General features: G+C 37.7%; 1 protein-coding gene across 1 annotated transcript in view; it reads right to left on the reverse strand.

Annotated features, from left to right (window-relative positions):
- The window catches only part of LOC111156704 (coagulation factor XIII A chain), a 161929-nt gene that overhangs the window by 61961 nt on the left and 76147 nt on the right, over positions 1-23821 (reverse strand). The window contains exons 7-8 of the mRNA XM_022517741.1: positions 5389-5563; positions 2185-2323 (exon numbers count right to left, since the gene is read on the reverse strand). Of these exons, the coding sequence (XP_022373449.1) occupies positions 2185-2323; positions 5389-5563 (314 nt within the window). The remainder of the gene's footprint in view (positions 1-2184; positions 2324-5388; positions 5564-23821) is intronic.

Genomic DNA, 23821 nt, shown 5'->3' on the forward strand with positions numbered 1-23821 from the left:
CACAGCTGGTTATTGACAGAGCCAGGCTTTGGACTCAGACCTGACTGAGCCCTTCAATTTTTGTGCTCCATGGTCAGACGTGTCCCAAGTTGGGTCCACATCAGCCAGTTAGTGAGATGTCAGTCACCGTACGTTGAAAACCTACCATGAGTCATGCAAGGCAGGGAAGAGAAGCCTAGGGCAGTGGTCTGGTGGTGGAGGATGGGTGAGGCTCCCAGAGCAGGGAACATAGTCCCAGTGTGATGGGACATTTGTGGAAGGCAATGAGGGAGCAAAGGCTGACAGAGACAGGGACAGGAATTCAGAGTAGGAAGCCAAATGAGGAAAGGGTTACCAAAAGCAAGATCTAACAGCTTCACAATTTGTTATCAATTTTGTTAAGGGCCTTGTGGGGTTATTTGTTAGGGGGTCCATGGGGATTCATGGTGGAAGCATTTAGATCAAGGAATAGGGAGGACTAATTTTGAACTTCGGTTGGCTACTAAGGCATTAAGCGTGTGTGTGTGTGTGTTTAAGAAAAGGCACAAAGTACAGAATACCAAATAATTCTCCTTTTGCCATTTTCTACTGTCACAACAGGCTTTTAGGGCAGCTATTTTGGTCTTTTTTTCTTTTTTAAATTCCATACACATGTAGGGATGCTATACTGTAATTCCAAGGGCTTAAATGATGCTTTAAATTGCTGTTCAATTTACAGAGGTGAGGTTTTTGTCTTGCCTGTACTCTCTGGCTTACCATTCCTCAGCTCATTCCCTTCAAATGAACTGCACTGTTTTTTATTCGTAGTACCACACTGCTACTAGTTCCCTGATTTCCATCTTTCCACATCCTCCAATGAGCGCTTCCCAGTACTGGCAAGTTAATACTGCTCCTACCACTGCGATTCATTCCTGTAACACGGGGGAGTAAAGGCACTTCTAACTTTTAATGTCTCTTCAAATGAGCTTGTAACTTCCTCCCATCCCCATTTGGATGCTTTTACAACCGACAGTGTTTTCGCTTTATTACTTAAACAGAACAACCATAGTAGACACACTTTTGGCTTGGAGATTCCAACTAGTTCAATGCCTGGAAATTTCCCCCATTTAGACTTTCATAAATAGCCTTTACGTTTGGGTTTTTTCTCCTGTTTTTAGAATATTGTTTTGGACTGAGTAAGTCCCATGAACATAGGAAATTTCTCTGGGATCTTAAACCCCCCGTAGCCAGCTGTGGTGCAGCTACTCAGGGCAGTGAAAGAAAGATGTGGTTGGTATTAATGACAATTGTAACTTTACTCTCATTCCTATCTCTGTTTGAAAGATGAGGTCACGATCTCGAAGAACCACATCTTTACATTCAAAGAGCATTCCCAAGGACACCTGGGTGACTCACTTGGTTGAGCATTTGACTTTTGATTTTGGCTCAGGTCATGATCTCAGGGTTGTGAGATGAGCCCATGCTCATGCATGGGAGTCTGTTTGTGATTCTCTCTCTCCCTCTTTCCCCACCCCCTACTTGCACACTCTTTCTCTCCCTCTCTCTCTAAAATAAAAAAGTAAATTTTTTAAAAAATTAAAGAGCAGTCTCATACTGCAAAGGCAAAAAAAAAAAATCATGGTTAAGGGTCAGATTCACTTGGGTTTTATTTTCAGCTTATGAGATGTGTGACCTTGAGCAAATTGCTTTAACCTCTCTGGGTCTCAGTTTCCTCTTCTGTAAATGGTGATATTAATAAGCACCCATATGATACAGCTGTTAAAAGAATAAGATGAAATCATGTACCCACAGACACTGGTACATAGTAAGTGCTTAATAAGTGTTAGCTATATTATTCCTGGAGTCCTGACATAGAGAATACTCGACTCCACTATTTCTGCCCCTCACCATAGTATTCTCATACTAAAGTAGAGACAAGCGAGTATGGACTCTCACCTGAAGGCATAGCTAAAACCATGACCCTTTCCAGGGGTTGCTGTTGTAATGCAATGATTGATCTTTATTACTAGAAACGCAAACTGCCTGTTCAGGAACAATTCTTTCATTCACTAAAAAAAATCTCTACCAAACAGCCATTTTTGCCTGGGGTATTGAACAGCCCTTAACATAGAAGGGAAAGAAACATTAGACCCAGTCTGTCTTGTGGTTAATGTGTAATGTCACTCTAATTTGATATCAGCAAGGGCCCTTGTAAATCAAACTCACCACACTGAATCCTTGGTGAGTTTGGAGTTCACGTTCCCATCTTCTTCCAGGAAGATGTCCATTTGCAAATTGGCATCATTATCATGGGCTGAGAAGTAATTGGTAACAACTCTTGCTGGTATCCCAAGGCATCGCAAAACTGCAGGAAAGGACAGGCCACAGTTAAACCCATCACCAAAATTTAATATATACATAGTGAACAATTCCTTTTCATAAAGGACTTCCTTCTTTACCCAAAAGAAAAGCCCTTTGCACATGTTTTATCCTCAAATGTTCCATACTGAAGAAGGGAGACTACTGTCAAGCTTTGGGACTGTGGACAGAAACCTTGCTATGTGTTCATTCAGAATTAATGGAATAAAAGGACTAAAATCCCAATAATGGGGTTCTAATTGTTCAGTTGCTAATCATGCAATCACTTAAATAGTATTATTTTAGTCCATCTAATAGGACTGTGTTCCTGAAAATAAAAAAAAAAAAAAACTCAGCTAGATTTTATTTATTTATTTGAGAGAGAGAAGGAGCACAAACAGGGAGAGTGGCAGACGGAGAAAGGGGACTCAGCAGACTCCATGCTGAGTGGGGAGCCCAATTCAGGGCTTGATCCCAGGACCCTGAGATCAAGAACTGAGTCAAAGTCAGAGGCTTAACTGACTGAGCCACACAGGTGCCCCAGAGAAAGACAAATACCACATGATTTTACCCATATGTAGAATTTAAGGAAAAAAAAAAAAAAAACAGATGGACATGGGGAAGGGAAGGAGAAATAAAATAAGATGAAATCAGAGAGGGAGACAAACCATAAGAGACACTGAGCTCTAGGAAACGAACTGAGGGTTGCTGGAGGGGTGGTGGGTCAGGGGATGAGGTAACTGGGTGATGGGCTTTAAGGAGGGCACTTGATGTAATGAGCACTGGGGGTTATATGCAATGATGAATCAATAAATTCTACCTCTGAAACTAATAAAAGATTTAACTGAAAAAAAAAAAAAAAAAGCAACCCTCAGCTAATAGGAGGTTATAATAGAGGTCCTCAGTGGGGTTTGCTCTCCTGGCTGGAATTTGCTCTTGTGACACTTGGTGGAGGGTGACACCACAGATTCATTTTAATTGCTAGATAATAAATTACCTGGATGCATCTCTTGCCATATGTACCTATTGATTAAACTCAATCCAAATGCCCTCCCTGGCTCCCAGGATGCCAGACATCAGGGCTCATTGAAAATAATTCAGCTGACAATTTTAAGATTAATGACTTGGCTTGCCTTTTTTTCTTCAGAATAGTTTAGCATTTTTAACTAAAGGCTATCCACCTCCTTCAATAGAACAACCTTGGAAGTCCAAACTTGAGTCTGGTAGCATTCAAGTGTCCTCATTATCTGACTTTATCTTAATACCCCAAACAAAAATGATGGCAGCCACCACCTGCTTCCTACTTCCATCTTCCTGTATTGATTCACAGACCCTATTCAAGCCACAGTTTTACCAGTAAGATGATTGGCACTCTAGCTCTATTTCTGGCTTACCACTAATTCACAGAATGAAAATTGTTCCAGACTTTGCCTGACCTCATAATTTTAAGACAGATGAAGCCTGACACTGGGGCACCTGTAACTTCTTCCTTCCCACTTCCCTCTTGGGGTTCATTCTTACTCTAACTTCCCCACATGTTCTTCTGTTTTTTTCGTAGCTTACCACCAAAGCCTGTTTTCAGGAATAGATCTGATGACCTTTTCATATAAAAGGCATAAGTGTTTGGAAGGTGTTCACTATTTTATCTGGTTCTAAGCCCGAGGGAATTATGGTGGGATAGTGAAATTGTAGACAGCTGGAGGAAAGGCAGAGGGTCTTTTCTGTTTTTCTGGAAGCATTTCCTAAGAGTGACTGCTCCCATCAGGCACCCTCTACATAGTCTGGGATTGTGAACAGAGAGGGGGCAGTGGCTACCTCTAATCGTTAGCCCATCATGAATTTCAGCTTCTATCTGGAACCTCAGAGGCCAACACACCTAGGAAACTGACAACACTGGACTTTATTTATATTTCTCAGGAAATATATTCCCTTATCCCTTGAGTACATTCAACTGGCTAAGAAAACAATCTTATTCAGTTTAATAACATAGAAAAACAAAAGCACAAGAGGCATAATTTCTTCCCACTTGGATCACTGACTAATCTTGAACTGTCACAACTTTGAGCTAAAACGGCGAGGCTTCATGATGATTTAAAAAAAAAATGGCCTCATCCTGGCTTCCAACCTCCAGCCCCTCCTTGATTTTTCTGATTAAAAGAAAAATGCTAACTAGGTAAAACATTCTTTATTAAGGAGCAAGCAGAAAGGACACTTCAGCTTGAGCTTAATATTTTCTCCAAGGCTGTAGAAATGGCAAGTGAATGAAAATCATTACCAATGATGAAGACATACTGAAATAAATGTATTTTTAAAAATATTCACTGAATTAACAATAATATTGTCTGGTCCTAGACAGGCAAATGGCATTTCAAAAAATGATGCATGACGCTGAAGAGACTAATTCTGTTCCCATATGTTTTTCTCTATAGATTAGATGTTGGGTAGATTAAAAACCAGAAGGGAAAGTGGGGAGTAAAGATTGTTCATTAAGTTCTGATATGTAATTGCTCATGGGCATTGAGATTCCCATGTAAAAATGGAGTTGAAACCACCTGTCACAATCTCTCCCACAGCTACAGTAAAAATTAAGTGCATATATTTACAAAATTTCTCAATGGTAAACAATGTGGTAAACAAGCTGTTAAACATATTTATAACATATAACATATTTATAACACTTTAATAATCAGTGTATACCTATTATTATTTATTATTTTAAATTTTGTTAATTTAATCTTTTTAAAATATGCGGGGTTACTGAAAAGAAAATGGCATATCCTTTCCCTCACATCATTTCTTGGACCCAGGACCCCCATTTCTCTGGGTGTTGAATGATGGATTATGTAGGAAATAGTCCATCATTCTTTTTACAAAGATTCTGCAGTCAAAGAGAAACTATGAGCATATTTGGCCCAGTACAATTTAATTATGCATTGACTATATCCCAGAATAGCCATCTATAAATTCTAGAGAGCTAACAGGGTTTCTGGGGCTCTTCGCCAGTTTATAGATAAAATGTCTTGAAGTAAAATTCTCTTTACATTAAAAAATGTTATTCAATTTTTTACTTACATGTATTAAAAACACCAGCAAAAACCCAGCACTGACCATACCGGACCGGATTCTTTGTACTCTGGTATTCCAACAGAATGTCAACACTTCCTGTCCAGGCTGATGGGGGGACACCATAGGCATAGACATTGTCCCAGGATCCAACAAGAACACCTTCATCATCTTTGGCATTAACCTAAATGAGACCATGATGGTAAGAAGGAAGAAAGAACATTTAGAAGAATTCTCTCCAGACTCTGAAATTAAGCAAGCTAAGGCATCCAGTGCCTTCCAAATGTCCTGTATGATAAAAACAATCCTACTACTGTTCTGTTCACTGTTGTGTTGTCAGGGAAAAGTGATGCAATAACTAACTGTGCAAGAGAAAACCAAATAACCCAGACTGCTTCTCAAATAACATATTATTGTAATTAAGGTGGTGTTGAATAGCAGCTATGAACAGTTGTAATGTCTTCTCTATATGCTTAGGAAAAGATAGGCACAGGACACTTGGTCTGGTTGGAGTCATGAGGAAGAGAGAAAAAACAACTGCAAAAGAGGACAGTTCAAGTAGGGATCAAATAGGGATCTTGCCTTTGTGGAAGGAGAATTTAAAACTGACACATGACGAAAATGTATAGGTAGAGTGGGGGGGTCCAAAGTCTCATGGTCTAGTGAGTTTTGACTTTGAGGATTAATTGCAGGCTCTGACAAAGTAAATAGACATCATAGGAACCATTAAGAATTAATAAGAAACTAGATTTCCATGGATAACTTACAACATTTATTTTAAGCAAGTCACAATTACAAAGTATTTCCTTTATGACTGTTTAAGGGGATTAAGGTTTTGTAGTTTTGTTAAAAGATATCTGCATTTACAGGAAGGGCTTGGGTATTATAGTGTAAGTATGGGGGAGATTTAAAAATGGCAATCTTGAAGATTTGGGGAAATCTTGCTATACATTTAGACCACAGTCTTCTGGTAGCAACAGACCTTAAGTGCAGGAACAAAGACCTTTTGTGTTTAGACATTAAAAAAGCTAAGAAGTAACCATTTCAAGGCATCACTTTTTGGGGGTGCACTATTGTATCTTACCTCTCTTGGTGTAACTTTCCTCATGTTTAATTATACTTAGAAGACTATCTAGGTAAGAAGCAGTGGGAGCTTTTCCAAAAACTGGTGCCTCTTCAACAATGTTTATGTGTTGACATGACAAGCATTTAGAGCCTTGATCCTCAGATTGTGGTCTGTGGACCAGCACCAGTGGCATCCCCTGGGAGCTTGTTAGGAATGCAGAATCCCAGTCTCTGCCACAGACCTACTAAATCAGAGTCTGCATTTTAACAACAACCTGGGGTGATTTCTGTGAATGTTAATTTGAGAAGCATAGGTTTAGACTATGCCAAGAAAACATTAGCAAGCAATGTGAAACATATGATTGAAGCAGGTGTGTTTGGATTATGAAAACCATAGAAGATATATTAAAACATGGGGACTTTATGTGTTCACTGCCTTGCCAATTAACAGCTCAGCCTCAGCACTTGCCCAGACCCCTTTCTTAGGCTTGCTGAGTTTAGTTGTATAGGAGTCTATTCTACCCCACTGGGTCATGAATTCATTGAAAATAGAGATTAAAAAAAAAAAACCAAAACAATGCCTTTTTTTACTTCTAGCAAGTATGAGCAAAGAGAAGGTGCTCAATAGTGGTTGAATAACCACTTGTATATTCAACAAGAATGTAGTTATTGGTTATCTGAATAGGAATAAGACCTTCTCCCTGGGGAGAGATGAACAAGAAACAAATCAAGTGGAAGTTTACTAATGTTAAGACAGAAAGATGTACAGGTAAGGTGGAAGCACAAAGGAGGTGGTAATCAGTTTCATTAGGTTGGAGGGTTGTGGTGGTAGTGGGCTAAAAGGAGAAATTACATGAAAGTTAGGTCTTGAGTGGTTGAGGGCCATCTACACAGTGGGAACAGTTTGAATAAATGCTTGGTATCATAAAACAATATGGTGGGTTCAGGGACCTGCTAGGAGCTCTACATGGGTGTTATGTAAATAGACCACATTGGGTGAAATATAAAATGCCAAAGAAGACACTTAACATGTACTTCTACTGTGAATGACAAACCCTCTACTGAAATATGAGATTTACTCTAGCACTGAGTGGCATTTCCCAAAGAGGGTGCTTCTGGAAAGTGTTCTCTAGATCACCATTCAATTTGATTTAGACGTACTACTCCTCCCCCTTGATTCTGTCCCTTCAAGTTAAAGTAAAGGTAACTACTCAGTTGATTTATTTAAAGTAGAAAAAGTAATTCTTTGAGATTTCTGAAGGACCTTGTTCAGCTAAATTAAACTCACACCTTTGATGTAAAGTTCGACTTTATCCTATAACTATATGAAAATGACTGGAATGCAACAGGGTTTAGTCAAACATTTTGGCTCTATTACTGATCAACACATCTCCTTGCAGCTGAATTGATTATTTAAAAATCTGTATCTACCATAATGAAGTGTGAAGAGTGCCCTGGTAGGCTATGATGTAGTTTGGTCTTGTGGATCGGTAGATTCAGGTTTAACTCATATCACCCTCTCCTTATATTTATCACTGAGAAGTAAAATAGAGCCTATGAATCTCAGAGGTAAAAGTTCCTAAATTATGATTCTAATGACTGACTTTCAAACAGATAGCCATTAACTAGAAGACTATTTATAGCATCTGGCTGAACCCAATCTGCTAAGGGGAAGAGAAAGAAAAAAAAAAAAGCTCTCTTCTCTACAGACCTTTAAATTGTTAATGCTGAGTTGTTTCCCTGTTGCTGGATAAATCACAACTCTCATTTATTAGCATTTGGTTGGATTAGCTACTATTTTCTAATTAGAATATTGATTTCTGAGGGGCCCAGACACTGAAAGAGGTTAAGTCTTTGTGACACATAAAAAGGGTTAAAGTAATATCTCCTTCCCTTAGACAACAAGATATGTTTGGGGAATACTTCAAGGGCATCCTGGTTCTTTTTCGTGCCACAGTGGACTGTTTTAATACCCTGTCATGAACTTAGAGTTTGACCAGTGTCAGAATGAAAGTCCTGGAGTTGTTTCACTCACCAGTGAGTATCTAGGAGATGATATGAGTGCAGGACTTCGGACAGGGAGTGTTAGTCAGCTACATTAAGGTTGCACTAAACTGTCTTCCCATAATACCTACAATATGGGAAAACTGAAAAACCAGGCCCCCCAACAGTCATTATCCGCAACTTCATTGGCATAACATAATACAGTAAATTTCCAAAATCTGGTTCCAAGAAAAAAAATGAAGATTATAGATTGGAATAGAGAGGCAGCATGGCTCACCTCCTGATTCTCATCTCCAGTTCTCAGAAGCCCTACTGTCAAGTCCACAAAATCATAAGACTTCTCATTTGTATTTCAGAATCTGGAAAGAAACTAGTGGAATTAAAAAGCCAATCTTTTTTTCTTGTTCTGACCAGAACAGTGGAAACAACTGCTGTGGAGAAATGGGTGAGAATGGGTCTGCGCCTCAAAAGAAGTAGACTTTCTGGGACTAGAGTGGGGAAGTGACCTAAAGCATGACAGTTACCCATCCCCCTATGGAAATGAGATACATATCCAATTAGGTGAGGTAGATTATCAGCTGAGAAATTTAGCAGAACCTTAAAAGAAAGAGCAGAGCTGAATATTCTAAAAGACATTTCCATCTCTTCAGCTCCCCTCCTCTCCCCACACCAACATTTCTTAGGGTACTTAAAAGTAGATGGAATGAAAAACATTGGCTTCAAGCTGTAGTTCAGAGGGAAAATCTAACTAATCTTAAGGGGCAAGTGTCAAGATTTCACCTACACTGTATTAGAGCAAACAGGACACTTAGAGAAGAATTATGCAAATATGAACGTGAATAAAAAGAAAAGAAGCAGTGAGGAGGGAGGGACAGAGAGAGAGAGAAGGAAAGAGATGGGGAAGAGAGGGAGACAAAATACGAAAAAAAAATACTTAGGAGAAAATAAAATTAAGAAATAGAAAGAATTTTCCCACATTCTCTTAGGAGAACACAGACTTAAAGGACCAAATTGAGGACCAAATCACATGATCATGAAACTAAAAATAAAGTACAAACTATAAGAAACAGAGTAGATAATGGTAGAAAATAAAATTAATGACGTGTACTAGGTGTTGGCTAATTGAAAAATTAATGACAGAAGAAAAGCTTGAGATAAAAGAAATACTATCTAAAATATAAAGAGATGAAGTTATTTGGAAATGAGATAATAGTAATGGAAAAAAGGATGATACAACATAAGGATAATTAGTAGGTTCAAAATAGAGAACCCAAGAATGCAGTATCTGATAGTTCAGTTGGTTAAACATCCGACTCTTGATTTTATCTCAGGTCATGATCTCAGGATGGTGGAATCAGGCTGTGAGTTGGGCTCTGAGCTCAGCGTGGAGTCTGCTTGAGATTCTCCCTCTCCCTTTCTCTCTACTCTTCCCCCTGCTCAAGCTCTCTCTATATAAATAAATAAACAAATAAATGAAATCTTAAAAAATTGAGAACCTAACAAATAAGGCAGAAGATATATTTCTGACATAATATAAGGAAATTTTACTTGAGGAAAAACTGAATCTATACTTTGAAGGAACAATCTGTGCTCCAACGTAATTTGATGCAGAATTCTTGTTGCTTAGGAACTTTAATTAATTAAGCTATTTGAACTTAAGAATAAAGAAATAATTGTTCAGTCATATAGGCAGAAAACGCAAATTAGCAACAAAGGAGGAAATAACGCTGCCTTTAGACAGCTCCATGGCACCATTCAACGGCAAAACACAGTCAATCAATATTTGCGCAGTCTTGAGAAAAAGAAAGGTTGACCCAAGAATCTTATGCACAGCTAAGAGGTTCTGTAAGTATAAAGGCAGCCAGCACTCATTTTCAAACATGAAGAATATCAGGGAATTTAGTACCCATTAAAACCAAACTACTTGAAAAGTGATATCAAGATAATTAAGGGCTGAACCAAACAAAGAACCCACAAACAAAGATGCTGTGGCAAAAGAGCCAGTGATGAGAAAAACCCCATATAAGTTTAAAGACCTTTGGGAACTGTAGTATCAGAATGAATATGAATTTTAAAACTTGATAATATGATAACAACAATCTTAAAAAAATTAGACACGAGGGAGGTAAGAGGGAGAATGAAAGTGCTGATGTTTTAATGTGTTGGGCTCTCAGTTAATTGGCATCATCTAAAATTAAAACATAATCCAAAAATATATAATTAGTCTATTCTTTTAATGGTTTTAATGGTTTTTATAAATGATCTTAGAGATATCTGTTAAGAAATAGTATTTCTTGTAGTGAAGAAACATTTATTTGACATTTAACAATGTCTTTTGTTGCAGTTCAGATTTTTATTTCTGTGAAAGCAAAATTTAATGAGATTAAATAAAACTTAAAATTAAATAGAATTCGAGTACAATAGACGTAATGCTTTTGAATTAAATAGCATGACACTATTTGGCATAAAGGTAAGCAAACAGATCAATGGAACACAATAGAGAACAGAGAAATAGACTCTAGAAATACAGTTAATTAATTTTTGACAAAATCATAAAGATAATTTCATGATCAAAGGATAATCTTTACAACAAATGGTGCTGGGACAATCGGATATTCATATGCAGAAATGAACTTTGATTCATACTTTATGCCATATAAAAATATCTCAAAATGGATCATGTACCTAAATATAAAACCTAAAACTATAAAACTTTCAGAAGAAAACAGTTTTCCAGAAGAAAACTTTGGTTAGGCAAAGATCTCTTAGCTATAAAACCAAAAAGTAAAGAAAAGAAAAGAAGAGGAAAAAAAAGAAAAGAAGAGAAAATGATTCATAAGGAATATATTTACAAATTGGAATTCATCAGATTATGGACTTTTGCTCTTTAAAAGACATCATTAAAAGAGTGCAAAGGTAAGTCCAGAGTGAGGGAAAATGTTTACAAATCACATATGATAAAGGACTTGTATTCAGAATTTGTAAAGAACACTAGAAACTCAGTAATAAGAAAATGAGAAAATTTAAACCATGGGCAAAATATTTGAACAGGTACCACATCAAAGAAGATACATGGGTGGCAAACAAATGCAACTAAACATGCTCAACATCATTAGCCAGAGGGAAATGCAAATTAAAACCACAATGAGATAATATTATACACCTATTAGAAAGTCAAAAATTAAAAAGACTGATCATATCAAGTGTTGGGGAAGATGTGAATACACGGGACTCTCATACACTCCTGGTGGTGATGTAAAATGGTACAACCATTTGGCAGTTAAAAGTTCTGCCAAAATCTTTAAAAAACTAAACATATACCTATCATATGACCTAGCCATCCCACTCCTAGGTATTTAAGAAAAAAAAAAAAGGCTTATGTCTATGTAAAGGCTTTTGTATGAATAACCCTAGCTTTATTTGTAAGAGGAAAAAACTGGAAACATCCCAAATATCCAACAAGTGAGTGGATAAACAAATTGTGGCTCTTCTATATGATGGAACACGAGTCAGCAATAAGAAGGAATACAAACATTAGTATGAACAAATCTCAAAATGAGATAAAGAAGACTGAAAGAAGTTAAAAAGAGTACATACTGCATGATTCCATTTACGTAAAATTCTAGAAAATATAAATCAATGTGAATGATGGAAAGCAGGGGAATGATTGCCTGGGGATGGCAGATAAAGCAGAGATTTGTCAAAAGGAGAAATTACAAAGGAAATTTCTGGGGAGTGACACAGATGTTCATTATTTTCGTTTTGGTGATGATTTCATGGATGCATCAAACTATCAAAATGTGTTCTTTCAATATGTGCGTTTTATTGTATATTAATTATATCTTAACAAAGCTATAAAGAGTAAATGTAATACTTTTTAAAGTAGCGTCTATAGTATAATATCATTATGATTTTAAAACAACATTTACCACTTAAACATCTATGTATCTACCTGAAATGATGTACATCAAATATTAATAATGGTTATTGCCTGGTGGTACAATTTGGGTTGATTTTTTGAGGAAAAATTTATTAAAGATTTTCATCTTTAAATTTTTCGAATTGTCTAAGTTCTTTTTAGATAGCATTATAATTTTCAAAAAGATTTTATTTATTTATTTGAGAACGAGGGAGAGAGAGAGAGCATGAGCAAGGGGAGGGGCAGAGGGATAGGGAGAAGCAGATTCCTCTGATGAGCAGGGAGCCTGATGTGTTGCAGGACTTGATCCCAGAATCCCAGGATCATGACCTGAGCCCAAGGCAGATGCTTAAACAACTGAGCCATCCAGGCACTGCAAGCATTATAACGTTATAATCTACTGTGTCCAATTCCTGAAGTAGGAGTATGTATATGTATATAAACATATATGTATATATACATATATGTACATATGTATATGTATATATTTACATATGTACATATATGTACGTGTGTACATATGAAGAAAATATATAGATATATATGTATATACATAAATATAATATATATAGATATAAATATAGATAGATATATATAGATATAGATATATATGTCTATATCTGTATATATCTACATATGTATATATGTATATGTATATGCATATATAAATATAAAAATATAAATATAGATATATAGATATATACATATACATGTATCTATACATATACATGTATATGTATAGATACATGTATATGTATATACACATATGTATACATATATACATATATGAATAGATATATACATATACATGTGTGTATATACGTATATATGTATATATACACATGTAAATGTATATATCTATATATATCTATATTTATATCTATGTATATAGATACACACATATAGATACATAAATGTACATACATGTACATACATATATGTATATATCTATATATTCATATCTATATTTATATCTATATTATATTTATATATTTATATTTATATATGTGTATACCTATATATACTTTTTTTATATACTTTTTTAAATGTTTAGAAATTTCTCATGTATATACCTTAGGGGAAAGAATAGTTAAAATTCATTCCGTGCTCAGTGGTGTGGGGTATTTCTGAATTCCAGGCTTAGGCCCATGGGGAGTGATTACACTGGATTTGTTCAAATATGGGGAAAGGCAGAGGCAATGTTCTTTGAGGCTAATGATTTAGGAATTGAGCCATCAGCGACTGGAGACTGTGGTAAATCCAGTCTGGAATTCGTGCTTTCGGGGTGAGAAGCCCTTTGAATGGGACTGCAGGAGGGTAGTCTACCCTGTGCTTGGTTCCGTGACGTTAGGGTCTGGTGCTGCGGCCATGCTGGGTAGATCTCCATCCCAGGGTCAGAATAAGACCCCAGTTCCTATACAATTCAAACGATAGGGAGGGCCTTAAAGCATAACCAATACTGGACTTCTCTCCAGTTTTGGTCTTTGGACAGATTTTCATCTGATATTGAAAAATAGAAAAGTGAATATTTCTTGATTCTCCAATTTCCTGAAACATACATGTTTACATTTTATTTTTTTAAAGATTTTATTTATTTATTTGACAGACAGAGATCACAAGTAGGCAGAGAAGCAGGCTGAGAGAGGTGGGGAAGCAGGCTCCCTGCTGAGCAGAGACACCCCCCCCCCATGTGGGGCTCGATCTCAGGACCCTGGGATCATGACCTGAGCCGAAGGCAGAGGCTTTAACCCACTGAGCCACCCAGGCACCCCTCATGTTTACATTTTATATAATTACAGTTTTTTCCCCCTGCTTCTCCTATTTTTTTTTAAAGATCTTTATTTGTTTGAGAGAGAGTGGGAGTGAGAGAGATCTCAGAGGGAGAGGGAGGGGGAGATAGCGATGGAGAGGGAGAAACAGACTAGCAGCTGAGCAGGAAGCCCAAAGCAGAACTCAATCCCAGGACTCTGAGATCATGACCTGAGCCAAAGGCAGATGCTTAACTCAGTGAGCCACCCAGGTGCCCCAATTTCCTGCTTCTTTTTAAGTATGTAAAGGTATTTTTCTTATACTGTGTGCACATTGTATATGGCTATGATGAAATAACTTTTCTTTGTTATATTCTGTTGTTTATTGTTAAAAGTTATGTTTTCATAAAGGCTAGGATTTCTGTGACTCTTGTAGAATGCAGCTTTATGCCTAATCCTGTTTATAACAATTTCTTGAAGACCACTCGATATAAATTTTGGGAAATATGAACTAGTTTCAAGATGAAGAGTTAAATTTGGGAAGGAAAATAATTATTTCTTGAGTGAAATTCTTTCCAGGTTTTATGAACCAAAAGCCCCCAGCTACAATCTGGTGGTGATCAATCTTAGCTGTAGGTGAAAATGGTGTAGTGGATGTCAAATTGTGCCCATGACACTCTAGGGATTTGCAAAAGCAGCTCAGCGGTCATTGTGTTGGGTGGTGGAGGAGGAGATGATTGAGTGATGGTGGTGGTAGCTTCAGGCACCATCTCTTTTCAATGACAAGAGTTTCTTTCTTTCTTTCTTTCTTTCTCTTTCCTTTTTTCTTTCCTTATTTCTTTTGTATTTGGGTTCAAGTGATATTTGCTTTAAAAAAAAAAATCATTCCAAAAGTAAAATCTGAAAATTCATTCATCTTGGAATGTAGAGATCTGTTTTTTGTGTCTTCTTGTCATTTGTCAAGTGATCTGGTGAGTATGAAGGAGATGAGCAAATGCATGAGAGAAAGAAATAGGGTAGCAAGAACTCTATTTCCTCCCTTGTCTGGATCCTCATCTTTGATCCTTTTGGGGCTTTCATAACAACTCTAACAGCTAGGATTTGGATCCAAAGAGTAAGAAAGCCATCTATCATCTCCTTGACTTTTATAGTGGTGGACTTAACAAGCTTTTTTCTGCCTTGGTGCTTTTCGCAATGTCATTCTCTCTTTCTGGAATATCCTTCCATACTCAAACCCTTTCTTTCTTTTTTTTTTTTAAAGATTTTATTTATTTATTTGACAGACAGGGATCACAAGCAGGCAGAGAGGCAGGCAGAGAGAGAGGAGGAAGCAGGCTCCCTGCTGAGCAGAGAGCCCGATGTGGGGCTCGATCCCAGGACCCTGAGATCATGACTTGAGCCGAAGGCAGCGGCTTAACCCACTGAGCCACCCAGGCGCCCCTCAAACCCTTTCTTTATATGGTGCATGCCTACTGATTCTTTGCAACTCAGCTGGTTTCATTCTGGAAATCTTTAGCTATCACTTTGATTTCGATGTCCTCTCTCTGTGTTCGTACAGTATTCTTTGCTTCATAATGCTCTCCTATTTATCATATTGCCTTGTGTCGTTGGTTGATTGTCTTTGCTCTCATTGTGAGGATGGAAGATACAATGCCGTTTGACTTTGTATCCTCAGTCCTAGCCCAGAGTGAACACTCAGTAAGTTCTGCAGAATGAATGCATATGGTATCAGTGGAAGGTGGTCGTAGGTCACTTTTTAATATTTCTTAGATCAGGGCAAATGGGTTAATCAAAATGTAACAGATATTTTGCTGAAATTGAGAAATTGTTTCTAAAATTATACACAAATGAAAAGGGTCTAGAATAACCAAAACAACATTGAAAATGAAGAAAAACATTTGGAGGACAGCCTGATTTTGAAGATTTGCTGTAACACTACAGTAGTCAAGATAGTATGGTATATAAGGGCAAACAGAGATCAATGGTAGAACAGTGTCTAGAAATAGACCCACCTTTATATAGTTATTTGATTTCCAACTGTTATCAAAGCAATTCAATGGGGGAAAAGATAGTCTTTTCAACAAATGAAAGTCTTTGTGACAAATGAAATTTTTCCCAACAGGCTTTTCAACAAATGGTACAGAAATAAATGGATAAACCAGGAAAAAAAAATTTAAACCTTGACCCCTACCTCACACCACACAGAATGATAAATCAAGATGGGTCATAGACCTAAATGTAAAAGCTAAAATTATAAAGCTCCACCCCCCCCAAATACAGAATTTCTTCATGACCATGTGGAAATAATATCACTTCCTCGGGAGGATTCTTTTTAAAAAGTTTAAAAACTGAATTTCATAAAATTTTAAAACTTTTGTTCCTTAAAATGCACTATTAAGAAAATTTAATGGCAAACTATACTCTGGAGAAAATATCCTCTATACTCATATGACAAAGGGTATGTATTCAGAATATATGGACAGCCACTACAACTCAATAAAAAGAGAAACAATCCAGTAAGATATTGGACAAAGACTTGAAAAGATACCACACTAAAAGGTTTTTTGAATGGCCAATAAATGCATGGGAAGGTGCATTTATCATCATCAGTCACCAGAAAAATAAAAATTAAAACCCCAAAGAGATACCACTATACATCTGTTAGAATGGTTAAAATTAAGGAAGCTGAAACACCAAAAGGTGAAACTGTAGAAAAACTGGAACTTTCATGTATTTCTGCCAGGAATGTAAATGGTTCAATTACTTTGGACAACTGGCAGATCCTTACAGAGTTAAACATATATAGACCCCATAACCTCGACATGCCACCTTTGTTACTTGCCCCAGAGATGTGAAAACATATGTATAAAACTTGTACAAGAACATTCATAGCAACTTTACCCATAATAGCTCCAAATTGGAAATATCTCAAATGGCCTTCAACAGGTGAATGGATGGACAAATTATGATAGAAAATACAAAGAAATGCCACTTAGCAATAAAAAGGAACACATTAAAGACACATGCAACAACTGGTTGAAAAAATAAGCCAGCTCCAAAAGGTGCTGTATGAACCCCATTATGCAAAAGTTAAGAACAGGCACTGTTGCAAGAAATCAGAACACTGGTTGCCTATGCGAGTGTGGATTGACTAAAAGAAAGCACAAGGGAAATTTCTGGGCTGAAGATGATGTCTATATTTTGGTGATAGTGATTCCCTCAATCAAAACTCACTGAAATTTGCATCTAATATGCATTTCACTATATGTAAATTTTATTTCAAGAAAGAAACAACTCATGAATCAACCCTAACCTATATTGTGAAGCATATAACCACTGTTATGCAAATGGACTTTGGTATATATACTCCACACAAGCTCTGACAGGGGTGGGTAATTAGATTCATTTTTCATGGAAATCATTACAACTAGAGATTATTAACCTTGTTCCCTTAGTAACTGAGGATTCTTACTCGGCCAAAACATATTTTACTAATTGATAATCACAAAAGAAAGAACCAAATGTGGACTGAGAGAGAGAGCCTGGGATTTTAAGCTCTTCGAGTGTCTGCTTTTGTCATTGTTATACCACTGTTGCATGGTGTAGGGCTGGTTTGGACAAGCCTCCAAAAATACCTGAATGAAAGAAATAGATGAGAAATACAAAAAAGCAGGGTAGGAAGAGGGAAGGAGAAGGCTATCAGGGAGGAGGGAGAGGAAGGAAAGAGCACAAAGGAATCCCAAAGTGCATAACACTGTGTGGCATATCTTAAAGTCTTTGCTGCATTGGATCCGTCCATCCTGGGGTGGCTCTCCCAGGAGAGCAGAGCAGCCCCAACTGCACAGCTTGGGGTGGGGGTGGGGAGTGCTGAAAATCATCCCCGTGTTTCAGAAATAGCCTATGTGATTATGAAATAGATGCAGCACTGAAACCTCATTCTGGGAAAGCAATTCAGGGAGAGCAGACATCTAGATTGACTATGATTATCTCATTGGAGAGATGGTTGGTAATAAACGTCTGTTTTCCTCCAAAAATATGGTGACAACAGGCATAAGAAATGCAACCTTAATAATTGAGAAATCAAGCTGTTTGCCCACAAATGGAAACTTCATTACATTGCTGACTTTTACCATTAGAGAAAAAAATGATGTCAGTTCATTGTCCTCTTCCCACCACCCCCAGATCTAAAAGAGAAGGACCGAATCAGACAGAGGCATTATATTTAAAAGGCATTATATTTGTATCTAAGGAGCTCATGCGATAGAGAAAGAGGACAGGCAGAGAGGATAAATCCAAGGAAATATAACACTGTGTATGGAAGGTTGAGGTCAGACAATCTGATATCCATTTCCAGTTCCTCCAGTGACCTTGGGCAAGTCATTTAACTTCCTGATAGCCAACGTCTTCATTTGCATGTTGTTTGTTTATGGAATGAATACAATTTCTCAGAAGTGGCCATGAAAACGATTCTGCTGGGTAGATTCTATTTTCCCACTGGCTTCCAATGTATTTGTTAACTGTAAAAAATTCTTCAAAAAGCAAAAATGAAAATCCCTAGTCACCTAATAAGGCGACAGTATGGTAGCATGTTTAGTTTAAAATCATGATTGGATTGCTTGGTCCTTCCTGAACTTCTAGGAGTGCCTCCCATGCTGAGGGAAAACTTGATTCCAAATTTAAGGGTTTAATTTAGAACTAGGATTTTAGTCTTTTATGCTGTTGGACTATAATAATATTTTTCATTAATTCTAATCTGTAGGTTCTCCAAAACTGCCATCACGGATTGAGGTGTGTCATCATTGGAAAAGCGATAAAGAGTAGGAGAGGCCTCTTTTTCTGCTATACCAAAGTGAAGAATGTCATGCCTGACATTCCTGGGCCTGAATCATAGAGAAAAAAAAAATACAAAAGCCAGATCAAGTCCATCATGAAGCCTAGCTCTGGCAATGGTCACCAGCCTGGAAATTTTAACTCACGGGCATCTGTAAAGTTAGTAATGCAGATGGGTGTGTGCCATTGCCACTTTTCCAAAACACCACAAGGAAGTAGTATCTTTACCTTTACAAAGGTGGCACCAAATCACATTCAGTGTACTCTTACTGATTATCTGCACTGATACCAGCACTATGGCCACCATTAAAAGTTCTGACTGGCAATTATGTAAATTTTTGACACAAGAATGGGGAAACAAATTATTATTACATATTCATGGTTTTTTGGTAGATGGAAAGTTTCCAAAAATAAGATGCATATGGGGAAATGTGAAAAACTCCACAGTGGTGGCATGACAGAGGACAATGGTCATTGAGCACCTAGGTCCTCAATTCACCCCAATACAGGCAGTTTTAGCTGCTTATAAACCAAAGGCTCAGCTAGATGGTGCCTTTTAAATTTTTATTTTATTTTAAAAATAAAACTCTTAGGGAACTATGCTATGGTTGGTCTGTATAATTAGGGAATAGATTTCATGTTTTTATCTCTGACTTCACAATTTATTTGGGACGACTAAGGGTGGAATTTCTAACCCAGGTGAATTTTTAAATGTAATTTGAGTAGTGATACTAGTTTGTTGCTTGGAGAGGTTTGCTTGATGTGAAGCCTACAGTAGGATGCCAAAGTCAACAATTGGAGGAAAATAAAAGCGTGGTTTTGTAGTAAGCCTCTTGTGGAACTGCTTGGCAAGCTATCAAAGAAGTGATGTCAGAACTTTTTTTTTTTAATGCATGCAAAGAAAAAAAAAACTTTCTAAATACTAGGACAAAGAGAAGTGAAAGCAAAATGAGTAAGGTAAACAATAGCTCTATTTTCAGCTTATCCACGAGATCATGTATGCCGAAGGATCAGAAGCCCTGGAGTCTGCCTTGTCTGCAAGTTCTACAGCCATTCGTCTTGCATTGGGCCCTACAAAACTCCAGGACCTACCTCCAGTTGTGGTCAGTTTGATTTACTAGCTGGAGTTCAAGATTCTTTTACAACACTAAAGAGTACACCAAACATCAATTGGTTAAAAAAAGTTCACACTTGAGTTAGTTCCCAAAAGGCATAGTCAGAACAGGGTATTAATGGGGATTAATGATGGCACTGTGGTTCGATATGAGCAAAAGACCAGGGTTAAAAATAAATGTGGATATCTCAAGGGAAGCAGGAAAGTCCAGGCTGGCAACAGTATAAAGACTAGAATTTTAAAATATGAAACTATGTTGACATTTCTCTCCTCTGTCTCTTTCCAAAATTTCCCAATATTGTCACATTATTAATATTAATGTTATTAATATTGTTATTGAATTATGCTCCTAGAGGAACAAATTACCCCCAACTACATTTTCCTGTAGTGCTTTTGGCAACTGGCTCTTCGGGTATAATTTCCACCTCAGAGAAGGGTTTGCATGAATAATAGCACAGTTTATTATTGCTGTGGGCCCTTGTCAGCCATTCTTCTAGCTCTTTGTCCAATATCCTAACACTTGCTAGGCCAGTGTTTAGTCCTGGGAAAACTCTATGCAAAACTTGAGAGATTTGGTTTCCCATACAACCCTATGCTTATTTCATCAGAGAATATGCCATGTTGTGTTGACATATTTTACTCATCAGCCTGTCTTTTCTATTAGACTGTAAGGTCTTTGAAGGTGGACATTATGTTTTGTCTACACCGTAACTGAGTATCTAGACTGGTAGGTTCTCAAAGGTTCTCAACAAGTACTTGTTGAATGAATGAGTTAACATTGAGTGCTTTACTACTGTCTGCACCATCATAACAATCACTACCACCATCACCAACATGGTCATCCCATGACCATAATCATCACCACCACCATCATTGGCACCATCATCAACAACCAATACCACCATCAAACAATATTTGGTGCTTATCCTCTTTGGAACTCTCTCCTGAGGGACCCAATGCCTCTAGCTATTTAGAATTTTCTGGTTTACACCTTTTTTTCATTTATTCCCTGTTTCAAAATTCATTTATTCTGGATGTTCTGGATGCCATTTGCTTGGTGGTGGTTGTTGTTGTTTTCCCTAGGAGACAGCTACTTAACTTGATGTTGTAATTGTGTTATAGTACTAACGTGTTGGTAGTGGCCTTCTAAGGTAATATGATCTGACAGCAAGAACACTATTTACTTCCCGTTCAGCCATTTATTTGTTACGTGACCTTAAGGGACATCATTTCCAAGGGCTTCTTCCCCTATCAGACTCCTGGAGAGTCTTGTAGATTTCATGTACTGATACTGTGTGCATTTCAACACAGATTTTCTGTTGATAAACTCTCAACTCAAAAGAGGGAACCTGTATGGAGGTGAAATATTAGGAATTTCACAGAAAATAAGCAAGTGGTATCCACTCAAGCAGCAGTGTATCTCCCTGGAGAGCTTCTCTGCCCACAGTTGCTGCCAGATCCAGTCAGTCATGGGACAGGTAACCTAACCACCCAGCTGCCAGGCTATACTGTCATTGCCTTTCCCCTTTCCCAGAACCATGTTGTTTTTGTCTCAGATGGCATAACACACTGTTCGGATAGTCTGACAGAGGCTCAGAGTCCATGCCTGGTTTCTTCACAGTGATTCAAGGCCAGCAATGGGATGCTTTATTAATGCCCTGTGAGCAAAATGAATTTTCAGAAGGCACAAAGCATACTTCTACAATTTTCCTTGCACATTTCCTGGCAATTGTTCTGGTGGGGCCTGTCACATCAGATTTGAGGTAGAAAGAAAACAACAATCACACAATGTAATTTAAAGGAGAAAGTATAACTTTGGGCAAGTTTCTTCTTTTTTCTAATTTCCTCTATTTAAAATTTTTCTCTCTTCAGTCAGTCTGCAGTGTGGCTTTGGTAAAATGTACCACTCAGTATTTAGAAGGGCCTAAATAAAAGTCAGCTTATGTAAGGTTATAACATCTCAGACCCAATGCCCCAACAATGAGATTATAGGACTTTTAGACTTTCTTTCTCTTGTGAAAATCCACTAGCCCAAGGCTGTCCAGATTGTCATAAACTTTTCTAGTTATCACATCAAAGTGAAATAACAGCAACTCAAAATGAGGACAAAATAAGATACTGAATTTATAAAGGAAAAAAAAAAAACAGAAGAAAGGAGAACATTGGTTTGAAGAATAAAAGGATATATGTGCTACCACTGGGAATAGCAAACGTGATTTGAGCAGAGAGACAAAATTTTGTTTTAAGGATGAAGTGAGGCCTGGAGAGGTTGAGTGATTTGTCCTGAGTCACATAGTAAGTTAGTGGTAGAGTCAGAGCTGAGGGTTCTGATCTGACATGGGCCAGAGCTCTTCCCATATGATGCTGCCTCCACTTTTGTTTCAGTAGAGAAACGAAAACCAGCAGGTGTCGATTTTTTTAAATAGATTTTATTTATTTATTTGAGAAAAAGAGTGAGCGAGAGAAAGCATGAGCAGGTCGGGGAGTGGGGGAGGTGCAGAGGGAGAGGTAGAAGCAGACTCCCCGCCAAGCAGGGACCCCAGTGTGAAGCTCAATCCCAGGATGCCAGATTCATGATCAGAGCTGAAGACAGATGCTTAAACAACTGAACCAACTAGGTGCCCTGAAAAGCAGCAGGTTTTGAATGAGTTAAGGAGGGTGAGAGGAGAAGGTTATGTCCATTGCATAGGCTGGGAAACTGAATCACAGGAAGATTTAGTGCTGTGGTCCTCACTGGGGATAGTTTTGACCCCCAGGGAACATTTGGAAATATCTGAAGCCATTCCTGGTTGTCACAACAGGTGGGTGGAAGGTGTTACTGTCATCTCCAGGATAGAAACCAGGTATGCAGCTAGAATCCTCTTGTGCCCAGACCAGCCCCAACAACAAGGAACTATCCAAGGTCATCGACACTGGACCATAAAGATTTTTATCTGGGGATTATGCCCTCAACAACCAGATTTATATTACTATTATTATCATTAGAAATTTTTCACACCTGAATTATTGTCTGTACTCATTTAGCATTACACATCCACCAACTGCCTGAAAATCTTCAGTGCTAGACTTTATCATGACCACAGCAGGCAAACTTGTCTTTGGGGCCTCAATCATCTGCTCCTGCCTCTTGTTGCTACTGGGGCCTCTTCATGTTGCTCATTCCGACTCCTTTGTGGCAGAAAATGATCCCAGGAAACTGAACTGAAGGCAGTGCCATACCCCTCCCAGAGAATTTGCATGTCACCATGTCTGGCTGTTCTAGCACTGGTATCCTGTGAAAGGAATTTCCAGCCTGTGAGATCAGGCTGGGCAGATATATAAGAAGAATTCCTAAAATACCCAGCAGCAGCCTCTGTTCTTCCCGCCAACGAGGCCAGCCCCTTGAGAAACCAGGCACAGGCTCCTCTGCCTTGGCATCAATGTTTTGACTGGACTCTAGCAACTTCAGAGCATTTTCTTTCTGGGCTTTCTTAACACATCTCATATTTTAAGGCAAATTTTTGAGAAATTTGAGGGGGATCTTTGTTTTGTTTTTCTTTCAGTCTTTGCTTAACTTCACTTAACAATTTCAGGATAGATATCTAGAATTTGTGAACAGGAGAGGAACTGCCTCAATGACCAGAATTTTCAGATGCTCAATATTTCACTTTCTAAAATCATTATAACTGAATAGATTTTGAAAAGATTTACAGAGCTCTTCTAAGGATTAAAGGAGAAAATGGATACGAAAAGGCTTTGAAAGCTATCAAACATGTATTTTGT

The sequence above is a fragment of the Enhydra lutris genome, unplaced genomic scaffold (genome assembly GCF_002288905.1).
Source record: "Enhydra lutris kenyoni isolate GAN:26980312 unplaced genomic scaffold, ASM228890v2 scaffoldscaffold48, whole genome shotgun sequence".
In the NCBI taxonomy this organism is placed as follows: domain Eukaryota; kingdom Metazoa; phylum Chordata; class Mammalia; order Carnivora; family Mustelidae; genus Enhydra; species Enhydra lutris.